This window comes from Euprymna scolopes, chromosome 26, assembly GCF_053919585.1.
Source record: "Euprymna scolopes isolate OS-2025 chromosome 26, ASM5391958v1, whole genome shotgun sequence".
Lineage (NCBI taxonomy): Eukaryota > Metazoa > Mollusca > Cephalopoda > Sepiida > Sepiolidae > Euprymna > Euprymna scolopes.
Window position 1 is genome coordinate 1,538,160 of NC_136507.1, and position 17,590 is coordinate 1,555,749.

General features: G+C 34.7%; 1 protein-coding gene across 1 annotated transcript in view; it reads right to left on the reverse strand.

The window, feature by feature from the left end:
* The window catches only part of LOC145247885 (TATA-binding protein-associated factor 172-like), a 179,301-nt gene extending 164,883 nt beyond the window's left edge, over positions 1-14,418 (reverse strand). Inside the window, exon 1 of the mRNA XM_080109496.1 lies at positions 13,887-14,418. Within this exon, the coding sequence (XP_079965622.1) occupies positions 13,887-13,897 (11 nt within the window). The 5' untranslated portion in view covers positions 13,898-14,418. The remainder of the gene's footprint in view (positions 1-13,886) is intronic.
* Between the last annotated feature and the right edge of the window lie 3,172 nt (positions 14,419-17,590).

Sequence of the window (17,590 nt, forward strand, 5' to 3'; positions counted from 1 at the left end):
AAGTTTTCATAACATAATTTATTCAGACCATAGGTTAGTCCGGGTTCGGGTAAACTTAGATAGCATTAAACCTAGGATGGCTAGTTCCTGGAAGTTCAACACGTCGTTGTTTGACGTGAAGGGCTTCCGGGAACAGCTTTTACGAACAATACAGAGGGAATTGACGGGAGCCATTATCGGGAATAAGTGGTGGGGAAAACTTAAACAAGTAATTAGGTCCTTCGCTGCTGATTTTAGTCATCGACTCAATCTTAGTTCTAGAGCAGCGAAAGCGGCACTAGATGATAGATTAAAAAGGGCGGTGGAGGAGGGGGATAGTGATAGTTATACTTTAATTAAGGCTGAACTGGACTCCCTGGATAACAGGAAGGACCAGGGTCTAGTAGTTAGGGCTAGGTTAAAAAGAGTGCCGAATGAGGCAACAAACATGGCCGCGTCAATGCGTGCGGAGGAGCGTCGACGTGCGACTGATCGACACATCGCCAGTGTCACATTGGCGGACGGACGAACCGTAACATCAAATGATGGAATCCTGGAGGGTTTTCGAGCTCATTTGCAGGAGCTTTTTACCATGGAGCCCGGTCTGGAGATTGAACAGTTTGACACGTATTTAGCTGACTTTTCTCGCCTTGAAGCGACCGAAGCAGCTACGTGTGAAGGTAGCATAAAAGAGGAAGAAGTCCTTGAGGCTCTGAAACAAGTCGGGCTAGACAGGATCCCTGGGATTGATGGTCTGCCTTACGAAGTGTACTTGAGGCTGTCGCCCATTTTTATTCCTTTGCTGGCCACACTCTTCAACTCCTGGTTTAGGAATGGGTCTATACCTCAGTACTTTACCAGGGGGATCATTAAATTGCTTCGCAAAGATAAAAATGGAGGGGATGGGATTAGCAATTTCCGGCCCTTAACGATGTTAAACACAGAGTTAAAGATTTTGGCCAAGATCTTAGCAAATCGTCTGCAGGTTGTTTTACATCGTCTCATAAGTCCCGAACAGACGTGTTCTGTTAAGGGCCGGACGATTCAAGATAATTTGCACGCGATACGCTTGATCATAGAGAAAGTCGACACAGAAGCCGCGCTGATCAATTTAGATCAGTCCAAAGCATTCGATAGGGTGGACCATCGTTACCTAGGGGCTGTTCTTTGCTCGGTTGGGTTTGGACCCCAGTTTCGCTCATGGATTCGCCTCTTGTATGCTAACCCCGGTGCTATGGTGGAGGTGAATGGGGTGAGATCGAAGCCCTTCAGGTTAACAAGATCTATCCGTCAAGGTTGTTCGTTATCACCCATGCTGTATGTCATCGCGCTTGAGCCCTTTTTGCGCCAGCTTAGGGTGAATCCGGTCCTTCGCGGGATTACTTTGCCAGGTGGTTCTACCCCAGTAAAGTATACCGCCTATGCCGACGACGTGACTGTGCTTATAACGAGCAATGCCGAGATTAGAGTCGTCGACATGGAAACAAGACGGTATGCACAGGTAACAGGGGCCATAATCAACCACGTTAAGTCTATTGGCTTACGTGTTGGTGCCTGGAGAGGAACGCCCCTTCAGGGGCCCTTTGGCTGGACTGATGGGCCCTGCAAGCTACTCGGCGTCTGGTTTGGCCCCGACCTCCAGCTGGAGAAAAATTGGTCGGAAGTGTTGAAAGCGGTCAAGACCACAGCTCATTTGTGGTCTTTGAGAAATCTAACTTTAAAGGGTCGGGCGGAGGTATGCAATACTCATATCTACCCCCTGATCCTATACCGTCTATCAGTGCTTCCACTCCCGGAGTCCTCACTACTTGAACTAGTGCGTGCTCTTTTCGCGTTCTTATGGCGTAGAAAGCAAGCCATGGTTGCTCGGGAGATCTGTTGCCTGCATCCGTCTGAAGGCGGTCTGGGTATGCCTAATATCAAAATACGTAGACACACTCTAAGGCTGATATACCTGGACCGAATGTGTACACCTGACTTAGGGAACGGTGTCTTCTGGATGGAAGACACTAAGAAAGCCTTTCCGGCTTTGGAGAGTGTGCATTCGGCTGAGGGGCCCCGAAACGAATGCCATTTCTATTACGAGTGTCGACAGGCGTTGAGGTTCCTTCAACGGGTGAATGAAAGCCTCTTTGACACCCGGCTGTTGTCTCGCAAAACGCTATATAGGGTTTTAGTGAGGGAATCTGTCCGAGACGAAAAGATTGAGGAGTTCGGTTTCACGAATGAGGAGCGTCGCTCGATATGGCCTTGGGCGCCCGGGATGAGCTGTTTCGATAACTACGAGGCATCGCTCACCAGGCTGGTAATCCGAGATGCCCTCTGGGTTCACAAAAAACTTTTCATAGCGGGTTTTACAATGACACCTAGTTGTGTCCGATGCGGAGATTGGGAGGAAGACCTAAGCCATGCTTTTTTCCGCTGCGCTATCGTTCGACCGTTATGTGAGTTAGTTGAGAGCTTCACGGTTCGCATACTAAACGGGCATTTTTTTGTACTGGATGCGGTTTTCCCGTGCTGCAATTGGGCGCCGAGTATGAAGAAAGAGGAACGTTATGTTTTTCTGTGTTTGCTAGCTGTTATGAGAGGCGTGATTTGGTCGACACGACAGAAGGAGGTTTACGGAGATGAGACCTTCACTGCTCCCCAGCTTGTTCTCATGTTCAAGCATCGGTTGAAAATGCGAATTAAGCTGGAGAAGGTGAAACTCACTCCTGTGAATTTCAACGAAAGGTGGGTGAAAGCTTCGCGACTGTGTAGAGTGATTGGAGCTGGCCTTGAATTCGTTTCTGATTTGATTTAGGTCAAAAAGGATTTTGGGTGTCCTGAACTAACAAGACATCAGTATCGGACTGATTAGTTTAGTATAGGTTAGTTAGGCTTTATTGCTTGATTTTTTAGCTTAGCTAGAGTATGTATGTGTTCATCGTCCCAGTCCCTCTTTTAGTTTGCCCTTGTTCCCCCCCCTTTTTTTTTCCCCCCACCTTAGGTTCGATAATCCCCATTCCCGACCCCAATTAGGTGACGGATGGACTGCTTTGTCAGTGATGCAGGTCGTTTTTGTGGTGTTTATTCAATAAAGTCAGTTTTCGTGTGGACCTGCGTCTTTTCGACTGACAAAGCTTTCTATCTGCCACAATTAGTAGTGGGGGGCTCTTTTACTAACTACTATTTTTTCATTGTAAATATTTCATTCTTTTTTGTATATAAAATTTTTAGCCCCCCCCCCACATCATGTATATATCATTTTTCGGGTTATAATTAGGATTCCCATAGAGTGATTCTGGTATTCTGGTGAAAGAGTCTAGTTAAGTTAACTTTATGTTAGATAGGTCCACATTAACTCCCCCCCCTATTTTTGGCCTTGTGCCACATTTTGTATATATATTTATGCAAATAAATATTGTCTTGTGCATAAGATGGACCCTTGGTAAGTGTTGCTGCTATTATTATTGTTGTTGTTATTGACTACTACAGTTCTTTTGATTATTCTACAGACAGCAAAAAAGGGAAACAGTTTTTCAATGTTTACATTTCATACGTTACGTTTGGATACATATGCGCGGGGTTAAATTTGATTGGATATGGCTGAAATTTTCAGAGGCTACATAAATAAAGAAGTCCATCTCTACTGGTGTTTGATTTTTATTTTTACGACCACAGGAAGCAAATTTACGACCGAGCAAAGTTGACAAAGAATATTTCAAAATTGATAAGATAAATCGGTATATATCATCCATTTTCATATAAATAATAGTTTCAGAATTATTTTCATGTGTAATATGTAAATATTTGATAATTATTAATTATGCGGTAATTTCTTTAAAATGTTATCTTTTATAGAAATTCAAATCGCTTAAAAGGAAAATGGTGACAGCGATGGTTAGCTATATAACGAGTTTGTATTCTCTTAAAAATAGAAAACCTTTTCTGCTTTCAAAACGAAAACAGAAAAAAAGTTTCACTTTTTATTCTGAGTTCGTCAATTTAAAAAAATTATTTAAGATTTTCAAATTTGATTTCCAACCAATACTATTGTTGTTTTTAACGCTTGTAGTACACATGCACTAAAAACGTTAAAAAAAAACAAAAAGTACATGCGTTTGTTTTTTACCACTAAAAAACAAACAAAAAAAAACAAATATATAACAAATAAAAGGTACTTGTGCACTTAAGCTACCACGCTGAAATAATAACATTATTTAGAAACCCATTCTGAACATGAGGAAGGAAGGGTGTTTTGTTAACTATTCTGTACTTTCACCTAACAATTAAATAAAATATATTGTTAAACTTGAATTTATTTTTAACTCATTGTCAAGACCATTTTTTCAAATATATAAAATAAACCAGTTTTTTTTTTAACTGAAGATGTCTAAATGATAATAATTAGGCGGTTGGATAAAGAATTTCATTGTGATGCATTTTGTAAATTTTTACCTTGTTTCCACCTTAACATTTTTCTTTAAGATGACTATCTTTTAAGGTTTTCAGGTATGCTGAAAACGAATATCACATTTAAATTTTCCGCAAATAAGTAGCTTTCCGGATATTAAGCAATGTCATTTCTTATGTTATTGCTGGTGGCCATCTTGGTATGTGTGTTTATGCATAGTTTCTCGGGGTTAGGTTTGCACACTCGTGCGTACTAAGATGGCCACCAGCGATAACATAAGAAATGACATTGCTTAATATCCAGAAAACTACTTACTTGCAGAAAATTGAAATGCGATATTCGTTTTCAACATATCCTAAAACCTATAAAAGTAATTATTTTAAATGTTAAGATGGAAACAAGGTAAAAAATTACCGTTTTATTTCTTTGTTTACGTAGTTAAATTTTCCGTAAAACAACAGAATAGAAATTATGAAAATTACCATCAACTGGTGACTATATAGTTGTTGCTTATCAGGATTCCTGGTATCCTGGTATGTGAAAGCTACATCAAGGATTCACGTATAGTACGATTTATGGTTGCATCTCAGAAAATAGGGGTATTTTGGGCCAGATAAAGAGGATTTACAAAATTGAACTGGTCCCAAAATGCATAAGTTCTGGTCGCCTATGGAAATTTCCATCTTTTATAAAAATCCAAAATCTATATGAAAAATTTTCTCCCATTTATTTCTGAGATTAATTTATATCTATATTTTTTTTTTCTTTGAGGGGAGTAATAAATACCGGCCATGAATGCTCTTTAGGCATTCAATGGCTACACCCAGATTAAGCTCTGGTGAGGAGGCAGGAAAATGCCTGCTCTCAATAAAGCTATATTTAAATACCACTATAATACTTAATTTTGTTCATGAATAGACACCCCAGTGGGTATGATACCATGCGCCAGTTTAAAAAAAATTGAAATTTGTACATCTGAATCTATAATTCATGGCTTATGGTAAAGAGATATATCAAATTTGCATAATCAGAAAGAGCACACAATTTTACATAAGACTGCCAAGTTTCATGAGAATAGCTTGAAAAATAAATAAATGTTGGCGAAATTACCAAATTTCTTGCAATGTTGAGGTCCGTAAATTTAGCCCACTTTTTCGAAAGAAAAATGTCCACGGAAAAGCCTAAATTTTGGCACTTAAAATTCACATAACTTTTGAACTACTGATGGTATTTGCATAATTCAAACGATTTTTAAGCATCTTTTACATAGCTCTTTTCATGCAAGTTGATAAAATAATAATTACCTATCTTTATAGGTAAAAAGTCAACTTGTAATGCTAATTTATCCATACTTATATTTTATATTCCATGTCCTTTTTAAATAAAATACTTTTTTAAGCGAGCATTAAAAAAAATTGCGACTTCAGCTCATCACAAATGGGAAAAAGGGGAGATACCCATCTCCCTTTTTTAGAGTTATGAACTATGGTTGCCTATAAGTGACAGAATTAATGTCTCTTTCTATTGCTGGCTGTAAACAAAAGTTAGTAAATGTGGGCCACCATAGTCCCATTTCACTTATCAGTTTTTGCCGATTAAAAAAAACAAAAAAAACGGTCAAGCGATTTTTGTTTTTTTTTCTTATTCTCTTAAAGAAATACATGAGTTTTTGATTTAATATATTTTATTTCTCCTTTATGGACTGAATATTTTTTTTAATATCTAAAAAAACAAAAACACAAAAAAAAAACACTGAATGAAATGGAAATAATTGTCGTAATTAAACAAAACTTTCCGTGCAATATAACAAGATTATAAGGTTTCACTTAAAAAAAAATTCAACGTGGTTTAAAAAAAAAAAAAGGTTTTAAAATTTGGACTTTATAGGTAAATTTGCAAACAACTGTTCTTTTTTTGTTTTAAATTAGCTTATTTTATTTATTGAGTTTTTATCTTCAATTTGTGATATATAAATTTGAGCTGAGAAAAGTAATTATTTTCATTTTAATAGACATTTCCAAATGGTGGGGGGGGGGGGGGTAATTAAAAAAAAAAGCCTTGTCTATTATATTCAGTTTATTGGAAAGAGCATAAAATTTCACATTGAACCTGAAAATATCGTAACAATTGAACCAATAGAAACATTTTGGTAGATTTTTAAAGTGAAAAAAAATTGAAAAAATTTAACTTGTAAAATTCAATTGATTTCACTATGTAAACAAAATGGCTACATGAACGTGCGCATGCACTTTGTAAACACTGTTTTTTAAAAAATAAAAAATAATATTTCTATTATTTTTTAAACAACTTTAATAGTTTATTTTGGGAGTATATTCCATAAAGAAAATAAACAACCCACTTTAAAAGGAGAAATTACGAGTTTTTATATTTTATTCGCAGTTTTGTGTTAGGGGTGCCAAAAATTCCTAAAGAATTCTGAGACAGCTAAAGATTAGGTGTATCAGAAGCCACCATTAAAACTGCGTGATAAGAACTTGAATAATTCAACTTACTATCTTTCGAAGCTTATAACTACTTGAAAAATTTAATTCAAACCCTATTTTTTTTTTCAATTAAAGGAACAAAGACCAAAATTTAAAAAAATAACAGGTTTAATAGCAAATTATGCAATATTTGTTTTTTTAAATCGGTTTTCTTTAAAAAAGATTTAAAGAAAATCAACAGAATTTTACTTACTTCGATTATAAAAAATATATATAAATTCCAAAAAATCATTGACCTATAAAAAATACTATTCAATGGATACTTCCATTGTTCATTGTTAAGAATTTATCTATATTTATACTCATATTCCATGTCCTTTTTAAATAAAATACTTTTTTAAACAAGGATTCCAAAAAAACGCGAACTCAGATGTTTTTCACTGTTCAAACAAAGGGGGATAAATGTCTGATTTTCCTGAGTTTATCTCCCGGTGGCTTCGAAGCGCCACAATTAATGTCTCTTTCTATTGTGTGCTGTAAACCAAAATTAGTATTTTGCGCCACCTTAGTTGAAAAATGAAAGCATTCACTTATCAGTTTTTGCCGTTTAAAAAAAACCCACTCAACCAATTTTTTTTATTCTCTTAATGAAATACATGAGTTTTTGATTAATATATTTTATTTCTTCTTTATCGAGTTAATTTTTTTTTAAATATCTAAAAAAAAGAAAACATTGAATGAAGTAGAAAAAATTGTTGTCAGCATCCGATATTTACTTGAGAATCTAAGCATAACATGAGCTTTTAAAAAAAAAAAAATTTTTAATCAACGTGGTTTAAAAAAAAAAAAAAAAAAAAAAAGGTTTTACACTTTGGACTTTACAGGTAAATTTCCAAAAAACATTTTTTTTTTGTTTTAAATTAGAATATTTTATTTATTGATCTTTTATCTTCAATTTGTGATATATAAAACTTTTGTGTGTAAATTAATTATTTAAATTTTAATAGACATTTCAAAATGGGGGGAGGTTAAGAAAAAAAAACGTTTGTCTAAAATGTTATATTCGGTTTATTAGAAAGGGCATAAAATTTCACATTGACCCTGAAAATATCGTAAAAATTGAACCAATAGAAAAATTTTGATAGATTTTAAAGTTTAAAAATTGAAAAAAATTTCACTCGTAAAATTCAATTGATTTCATATGTAAAAAAAAAATGGCTGCATGAACGCGCGCCAGCACTTTGTAAACACTGTTTTTTCAAAAATAAAAAATAATATTGCTATTATTTTTTAAACAACTTTAATAGTTTATTTTGGAAGTATATTCCATAAAGAAAATAAACAACCCACTTTAAAAAGAGAAATTACGAGTTTTTTACATTTTATTTGCAGTTTTGTGTTAGGGGTGTCAAAAATTCCCCAAAACTTCTGATACACCTACATAAAGACTTACCTTTTATAAAACACATTAAATTTTTAATAATGAACTACACAGACGATAAAATTAATTTTAACCTATTCTATTGATACATGTATCTAAAGATGATGTCGCTTACAGACCTCCATACTTTTTTGGAAAAAAAAGGCACAAATTTTAAATTATCAAATCCAAACAAATTTGTTTTAGTCGATTTTGCTTTTGTAATTTTTTATATCAAGAGCATATTTTCTATTATATGTATATATTTTTTTTATTATTGGAAACCTGTTATATAAAAAAAATCTGTTTAAACTTCATATCGTGTAATATTTGAACTTAATATCATTGAAAGCTTTTTAAAAATATTTTTATAGAATTGTTTTTTATTTTTTTTAATTCAAATAATTATATTACCGAGAAAAAAAAATAAAGAAAAATTGTTTATTTTATTTTTTTAACATAAAATTGGACATAAAATCAATATTATTATTTACAACTTGAAGGTAAGTGAAAAAAAATAAAAGGATTATATATATATATATATATATATATATATATATATATATATATATAATTATTTTTTAATTATTTGATGTTTTCAGCTTTAAAAAATGTTGAATTTTTTATCAAACTACATTTATTTTGCTTAAATTTCATAACATGAAATATGGGGGTTGGGCACCTAAAAAAAATATTTCCTACCATAACGAAACCTAATTTTATTATGCAAGTTTATTTAATAATGAAACAATATCGAAAATTTCAGGAAAATATAACTATTATTTTATTTTTGCTAGATTTTTAAAACATGGGTGTGTCAACCGCTTAAAAAACGTCACTACATAGAAACGTTGTTTTAAAGCGTCAATAATGTAAACACAATTTTTGTCTCGCATTTTCATTATTTTTGTATGCTGTAAAAATTTTTTTAAAAATATTAAGTTTATTTGAAGCTTCTTTTAAATGGTAAAAAATTTAGGATAATATTAAATTACAGTTACATCGTGTTATATTCATGGAGGGGGGGTAAAACTGTGGCGTGCGCGCGTTGTTCTAGTTTATTTTGATTTAAATTCCATATATATATATATATATATACATATATATATATATATATATATAGTAAGAGGAGGCCGGTTAAATGACCTATTCTCTGGATCTTCTGAATTCATAATACTAAAGTTATTTTGGTATCATTTTACTTTAAGGCCATGTAATCCTATATGTTATCACAAGTGGCCATTTTGTATGCGCATGAAGCGCGCGCACATGGGCGTACAAAATGGCCACCCATGATAACATATAGAATTACATGGTTTAATATTTGGAAAACTACTTGTTTTTCATCTAATTTTAATTTTTCGCCAATACTACACTGTGACAAGGCAGTTTGGTACGCGAGAGCACATTTAACAGTCTTCGTTTATGCTCACGCGTAGTGTAAATGAAAGCTTATTTTATTTTATTTTATTTTTTTTTTTAATTTTTTTTTTTTTTACAAGGTAGTCACCACTTATCAAGGCCCGGAAGCCACTCGGGGATAAGGGTTATTGCGCGTACAGTACTTAATGGGATAGTATCGTAGTAATCATTAGTATTGGAGATTTGATGAAGTGTCTTAAGGGGGCGGTTCATATAGGAATTTGTTTATGTTGGACTTGAAGACATCCAGGTTGTAGTCAGGTGGGAAACAGGCAAACGGAAGAGAGTTCTACAGGCATGCACTTCTAAGAAAGAAGCTTTGTTCATGGAATCTACGTTTTGATTTTGGCACAGATAAAGAGTGGGGATAATTTTTGACAGTGGTTTCAGCTAGACAGGTGTTTATCGTGAAAGATTGGCGAGGGGGGACCAGAGATTGGAGCTCAGACGAGCACTTGCCATGGAAGTAACAATAAAACAAAGACAGGTTCGCAATGTCTCTCCTGTGGGAGAGAGGTTGCAGGGAAGAGAAAAGGGAATCCCCCACTAAGCCACGAAACCTATTTTGTACTCTGTCAAGGCAGGATAGGCTGTTTTTAGCAGCTCTTGCCCAGATGTGGCAGCAGTACTCCATCATTGGACGTACTTGGCTTTTATATAGATAGAGAATTGCATCAGCAGTGAGATATCTTTTGGAGCGGTAGAAGGATCCTACCATTTTTCCAGCGACCTTGGCAACTGACTTGATGTACGTGTTCCATTTCAGGTAAGGAGTAAAGGTCAAGCCCAGAAGCTTATCAAAACATGGAGCTTCCCTTAGATGAGAGCCATCCATTTCAATTGATGCTAGACAGGGATCAGAGCGTTGATGATGTAAAGATAGGAGCTAGCCTAGGCTGTGAAATGGAAAATAGTCAATAGTTCAGGGGTTAATGTGCTTGCACGTACAAAAATGGCTAGCCCTGGGTTCCATATTTGGAAAACTACTTGTTTTTCATCTAATTTAAAATTTTCGCCAGTACTACACTGTGACAAGGCAGTTTGGTACACGAGTGCACATTTAACAGTGTTTTTATGCTCGCGCATAGCGTAAACGAAGGCTGGGCTGTGAAATGAAAAATAGTGGCAGAGTTAAGGGGGTGTAAGAAATTTCTTTCTTACACACTCAATTTCCTCCCTGCAGAAGCAAATGAATTCCACAAACAAAAGCCATACCTTTAAACTCAAAATTTATTCACAATGTAACAGCAATGAAAGTTCTTTGGTTCTGATAAGTCCTTTTGCAAACCGGTGGCCCGATTTGCTTCCAAATTCGAATTCCTATTGTTGGAATGTTAGTTCGTTGTTCCTTTGGAAGGATCCATGAAGATCATGGCGAACACGGCGGGAATGATGGCGCCTATAATCAGGCATAATGTGAGCCCCTTGGGACTCAAGAAGAAATAAGATAAGATCTAATAATTGGATAATAACATGCCAAACAGTTGTAGAGTGTCCTCCTTGATTTGAATAGGTTCAGCAAAATAAGATGTCTCTGCTTGTAGAGACGAGTCCTTCGTTCACCGACTGTTTGGTGTCCATGAAGGAATTGTCTTGGCTCCCTAGTGAGGGAACCGCTGGTTTGAGTCTATACCGTTCCGTGTTCTTTCTTAGACTGAAAAAAAAAAAACGCATGAATACAAAAAGGGCGCCAAGTCAAATCACCTGACACATTCAAATTTAAACCAATCACAGACCGGCTACTATAGTTGTATGGCCGGCCTAAAAGAAAGATGGCGGTTGTATGTGAAATTTCTCACAGGGGTTAATACCATACAAACGGTAAATTTGCGACGGAAACGGTTACCATATTCTTTCAAAGCACACCAAAAACTACAAAAACTATTTTTTTTTTCTATATGAATGTGAGACGAGCCTTAAAATTTAAATACCGATTTGTCTTTATTTTTTTAATTTCCTTGTGTTTTTATTGAAAGATGAAAACAGAAAAAGAAATCGAAAAACCTTTTAGCCAATAAACACTCAAAAAGTCCCCCGCTCTCAAGTGGCCAGAAAGTGGGTGATAATTTTAAGTTAAATTTACATGGAAAAGTGATCACCCACTTTTCGAAAAAGTAATTTCTTTATATCATAAAAACTATTTTTGGTGCTAATGCACTTACTGATCCGCGCTATTTTTTTAAATCGTATTTTCAAATTTAATTAAAGGGTACTAGTGCAGAGAGTGATCCGCCCCGGACGTAAATAATAACGTTATTATTTAAAAAGCTATTCTTAACATGGCGAGGGGAGGGTGTTTTGTACCTATTCTTATACTTCAACCTTACAATTGAATAAAAAAAACATATCATAAAACTTTAATTAAACTTGGAAATACGATATAAAAAATAGCGCGGATCACTCTCTGCACTAGCACCAATTAAAGTTTTATTTTTTTGGTACTCATGCACTTATTTATCCGTGCTGAAAAAGCCATTCTTAACATGGGGAGGAAAGTTAAAATACAGAATAGGTACAAAACACCCTCCCCATGTTAAGAATGGCTTTTTAAATAATAACGTGGTACTTACTTCAGCCAGCACGGATCAATAAGTGCATGAATGAGTCCCCTATTTTTTGCGACGGAAACGGTTTGCAGATTCGTTTTTAGCAAACTAAAATCTACAAAAAAATTTTGTTATATACGAACGCGAGACGGACCTTAATGTAAAAGTTTACCGTTATTTCTTTATGGAGTTACCTTTCATTGTTAGAGAGGTTTTGCTTTTGCTTCCTGTAAGTATAACAATGGATATGACAAACCCTACGTTGTACTATGCAAATGTAATTACATTGGGTATCCAGGTAGATGGCTAATTCGTGTTTGTAGAAAAGTTTTTAAAATGAATGATAAGACTAATATATTGACGCCGTGAAACAGGATGCGACAGCGCCCTTCGTTACATTTGCATAGTACAACTAATTAATCCGTATTGATTTATTATTATTATTATTTCAATGTGTATACGGTTATGTGCCTATATTTCACATCCGATTTCGCGCAGCCAATATAAAATTCGAAATATACACATAAATGAGATCAATTTAATTTGAGGAAAATAAAAATAAACAACGATCGTAAAATCTTAAAAAGTTTAGCATATATGAATTGCAACAAAGAAATGTATGAGAAAATTCAAAAATGTAAAACACGTGGAGCCGGAAAGTAAACAAGACAGTTTTGAGTGTGCGTATTTTTATGGGTTTTTTTTTTTTTTTTTCGTCCTGATGTCTAAGCAGATTTAAAAATGCAGTTCTAGTGTTCGTATTATATCATGAATGTTTGAAACTACCGAAGTCCTATCAAAATTATCAAAATATGAAGATTTAAATTTTATCAATTAACCAAACAATATCATTTCCAAATTTGAAAACTAAACTATGCAATCTGTTTTTTATTCCATTATTCAATTTAAATTAAACAGAATAATCTTTAAAACTAATATCACAAAATATAAATACAAAAATAAACTAATAAAACTTTAAGCATGTTTTCATTTTGTTGAGTCAAAAAGGCAGAGAGACCACTTTTAGGGAGATGAAAACAAAAAATGCAATATTTTTTGTATGTTAGTTTTTCTTCGATTTGTTTTATTTACAAAATATTAACAAATATTTCGCATAATGTGATTCTTAACTACAAAAACAACAAAGTTACGGTACTTGTGCATTTATGTTACCGTGCTGAAATATTTATTACCTATTCTTAATATGGGAAGGGGGTATTTTGTAATTATTCTGTAGTTTCACTTAACAATTTAATAAACAAAAATATCATAAAAATTAAATTTAATTTGAAAACAGTATTAACAAATAACATGCATCATTGCATGCATCAATGCATCAGCACCCAAAAATTCATTGTTGTGACAATAAAGAAATGCCGTTATTAGGCAAATCTTTAAGGGTTCAAAAAGATTAAATAAAACAACTAATAAATAATGAACAACATTACAGAAACCAGGAGTTAAAATCACAAAATATAAGCAATTGCATGTTCTTTTTTTTTTTTTCATTATTAGTATAAATAATAATTAAAACTTTAAAGGGGGGGGGGGTAAGAAAGTTGTTCTGCAGATGGAGTCGAAAGTAGATTTTAGATGTGTTTATTATTATTACTATTTAAGTTGCTACTTGCTTTAATTAACGATGTCTGTGATATATTGTAAAATAAATATTTGCTTACCTTGTTGTCATGGCAATATTTTTTCCACAAAAAAAATTAGTTATTATAATCCGAAAGAAATAAGATATTTTTCTTGAAAGAAGAATACTGTCTGGTAAGATTTAAATGTTTTTATGCTGTTCTCACCACAAACTTATCGTTAATTAGTTGTGCCACAATAAACAAAAATGACAAAAAAGATGATAACCAATAGATAAATATGCGAATTGTGTTGTGATAATTAAAAAATGAGGAAATGATAATCAAATGATTATCACACAACACGGCATTAGCTTCAAATTTAATTCACGTTTCTTAGAATTAAAAACTAACAACAATACACAAAGATATAATTCGAGACAAAATATTGTGCTTCCTATTTACTCCATAGAAATAAAATTGTTTGAATAACCACAACTTATCATAAACATAATATTTTTTACACCGAATGTCGTTCTTAAAGACATGATACAAATATGTCAATTTGGACCTTTCTAGGTTGGGATTTAGTTTTATACTGACAGCCATTTTGAAAGTCGTTCTTAAAATAGACTGAAAGAAAGACATTGATTGGCCAGTATCATGTGACGTCACTATTAAGCGCTTTGTGTTTATTTATTTTTTATTTTTTTATTCTATAAAAAGAAAATTCTGGACTTTATGAGTTGGAGCTGCCGTTTTCGTATGTTATCAATATGTTTAGAACTTTTAAAAAGAAATGTTTACTTTAACATAAAAATGTGTGGCACGCACTACGGTCACGCGGCAACATTTTTTCGTTTCAATTTGGAGAGCGCAGAGCAAGGGCAGACAAATGCAATTTCAGCACAAGTTAAAATCTCAGCAAATTTTAACAATACAAACACGAAAATAAACATTATTCGTCTGAAGATTAATTGAATTAAATAAAATTAAGAAAATAGAAGTTTTATTTTGTACACAAAATAAACGAAAGTTGGCAATGACTTATAATTTATAAATAATTATGAGGAATGCGTTCTTTTTCTTTTTGTTTTTACTTTAGAAAGTTTTTGTATTTTTTACGCACTAACACAGGTCACAGCGTAGTTAAACTACTAGTTTACCTCCTAAAAAAAAATCAAGATCTACTTTTTTTTATTGCTAATACGGTTTGCTATTTTATCACTTTTATCGTTAGGGATCAGTGTTTTTTTTTTTTTTTTTTTCGTAAGCATCACCGCATTATCAAGGCCAAGAGGCCACTCAAGGATAAGGGTTAAAGAGTGTACAGTAGAAATTGGACAATATAGTAATCATTAGTAATGAAAATTTGGTAAATTTGATAACTTATATGGAACGGCTCATCAAGAACTTATTTATGTTAGACTTGAAGACAACCATATTGTAGTCAGCCGGAAAGCAGGAAAACGGAAGACAATTCCACAGGCGTGCAGTTCTAAGAAAGAAGCTTTGTTCATGGAATCTACGTTTAGGTTTAGGCACAGATAAAGAGTGGGGGGAATTATTGATAGTGTTTACAGCTAGACGAGTGTTTCTTATGAAAGTTTGGCGAGGGGGTACCATAGATTGAAGCTCAGTCAAACACTTTCCATGAAAATAACGATACATCAGAGACAAACTCGCAACATCTCTTCTGTGAGATAGAGGTTGCAAGAAAGAGAAAAGGAGATCTCCTACGAGGCTACAAAGTCTATTTTGAACTCTATCAAGGCAGAACAAGTCCTTTCTAGCAGCTCCTGCCCAGATGTGGCAACAGTATTCCATCCTTGGACGTACCTGGCTCTTATATAGATAGAGAATAGCATCAGCAGTGAGATATCTACCGGATCGATAGAAAGATCCCACCATTTTTCCAGCGGCCTTGGCAACAGATTTGATGTACGTGTTCCATTTAAGATCAGGAGTAATGGTCAAGCCCAGAAGCTTGTCAAAACTTGAGGCCTCCTGAAGACGAGAACCATTCATTTCAATTGATGCCAGATGTGGATCAGAATCTTGATGATGTAAAGAGAGAAGCTTGGTTTTAGATGCATTAAAAGTAACCAGCCACTCCTTTCCCGATTGTACTACGTGCTCAAGATCAGAGGAGAGAGAATTGGAGAGAACTTGGTCGTTTACTGTCTTAGATGTGGTACCATAAATGGTAGTGTTGTCAGCATAAATGTCTACAAATGATGTAAGGATGTGATTTGGAAAATCGTTAATGTAGATCAGGAAAAGAGTTGGGCCCAGGATGGACCCCTGAGGGACACTGGCATTAATACTGTGAGCTTCTGACTTTTGCCCCTCAACTACTACTCTTATGAACCTATCAGAAAGAAATGATTTAATAATTGAGAAGACACTTTCAGCTATACCATAGCTAGAGATCTTATGAAGTAAACCTTTATGCCATACCCTATCAAAGACCTTAGATATGTCAAGAGCAATTGCCCTAGAAAGGTTGCCTCTGTCGAGAGATTTGCTAATCCTATGAGATATAACTGTAAGCACATCTGCTGTAGATCTAGCAGAACGGAAACCATATTGAGTGTCACTAAGAAGGTTATTTTTGTTGAGATGGTTGATTACTTCTGTATTTAACACAGATTCCAGCAACTTACTCATGACGCACAGGAGACTTATTGGCCTGTACTGAGAGGGGGATGAGCGATCACCTGAATTCTTAAATACAGGGCATACTGATGAGATTTTCCAGGGAGATGGGAAACTATTCTCCTTAAGACAACGTTTAAACAGTTTTGTAAGTATGGGCGCTAGTTCAGGTTGAAGTTTTTTGAGTACTATAATTGGAATACCGTCAGGGCCAGTTGCTTTACTGGAATCAAGGTTTTTGATTAGCTTGGCAACATCACGTACAGATATACGTATATCACATAGTGTGTTTTCTGATACAGGAGGAAATATTGGGGGTTGGCAGCCTTGATCGCAAAGGGTAGAATTAGCTGCAAAGTTCTTGGCAAAGAGTTTGGCTTTGTCTGATTTTGAAGAGATTACCTCAGGTCCATTGATAATAGTTGGGATGGAGCACACGCTTCTGTTCAGGATTCTGTTTGCTATTTGCCAAAACTGGTGGGAACCAAGCCACTGATCAGCTACTTTGGACTTAACAGATTGAGCATACAACTCTCTTGCGTTTTTTATTACTTTCTTACAATGGTTGCTGGCAGTCCTGAAAGCGGCTTTAGTTTCCATACATCTATTACGTTGGAAACAGTGGAAAAAGTGATTTCTGTGCGCAATGGCAGCAGCACATTCTGGAGAGAACCATGGCTGGCTGTTAGGTTTTTGCTGAAACTTTTTCGAGGGTATGAAACGGTCAATACCTACAATTAACCATTCCGTCAGGTCTAATACTATAGAGGACACATCCTTTTTAAACATGGAATGCAGAGGTAGATCAGATATAAATGTACGGAAGCTATCCCAGTCAGCCTTAGTGTATCGATATACTGTACGATGGAGAGGCACATCTGGGGACTTATTACATTTCATTTTTATCTTAATTGATACAACAGAGTGGTCGGAAGATCCAAGAGGCGACAGAACAGAAACTGAACATAGTTCAGGGCAAGTTGTGAGAAAAAAGTCTAGTAGGCTCGCATACTGGCCGTCATTGTCGGGCACACGGGTGGGTTCCTGAACAATCTGAGTGAGGTCATAAACAATGGAGAAATCATGACAGAACCTCCCCTCATCATCGGTCTTGCTTGAGTGGCTCAACTATTCGACGTTGTGAACAT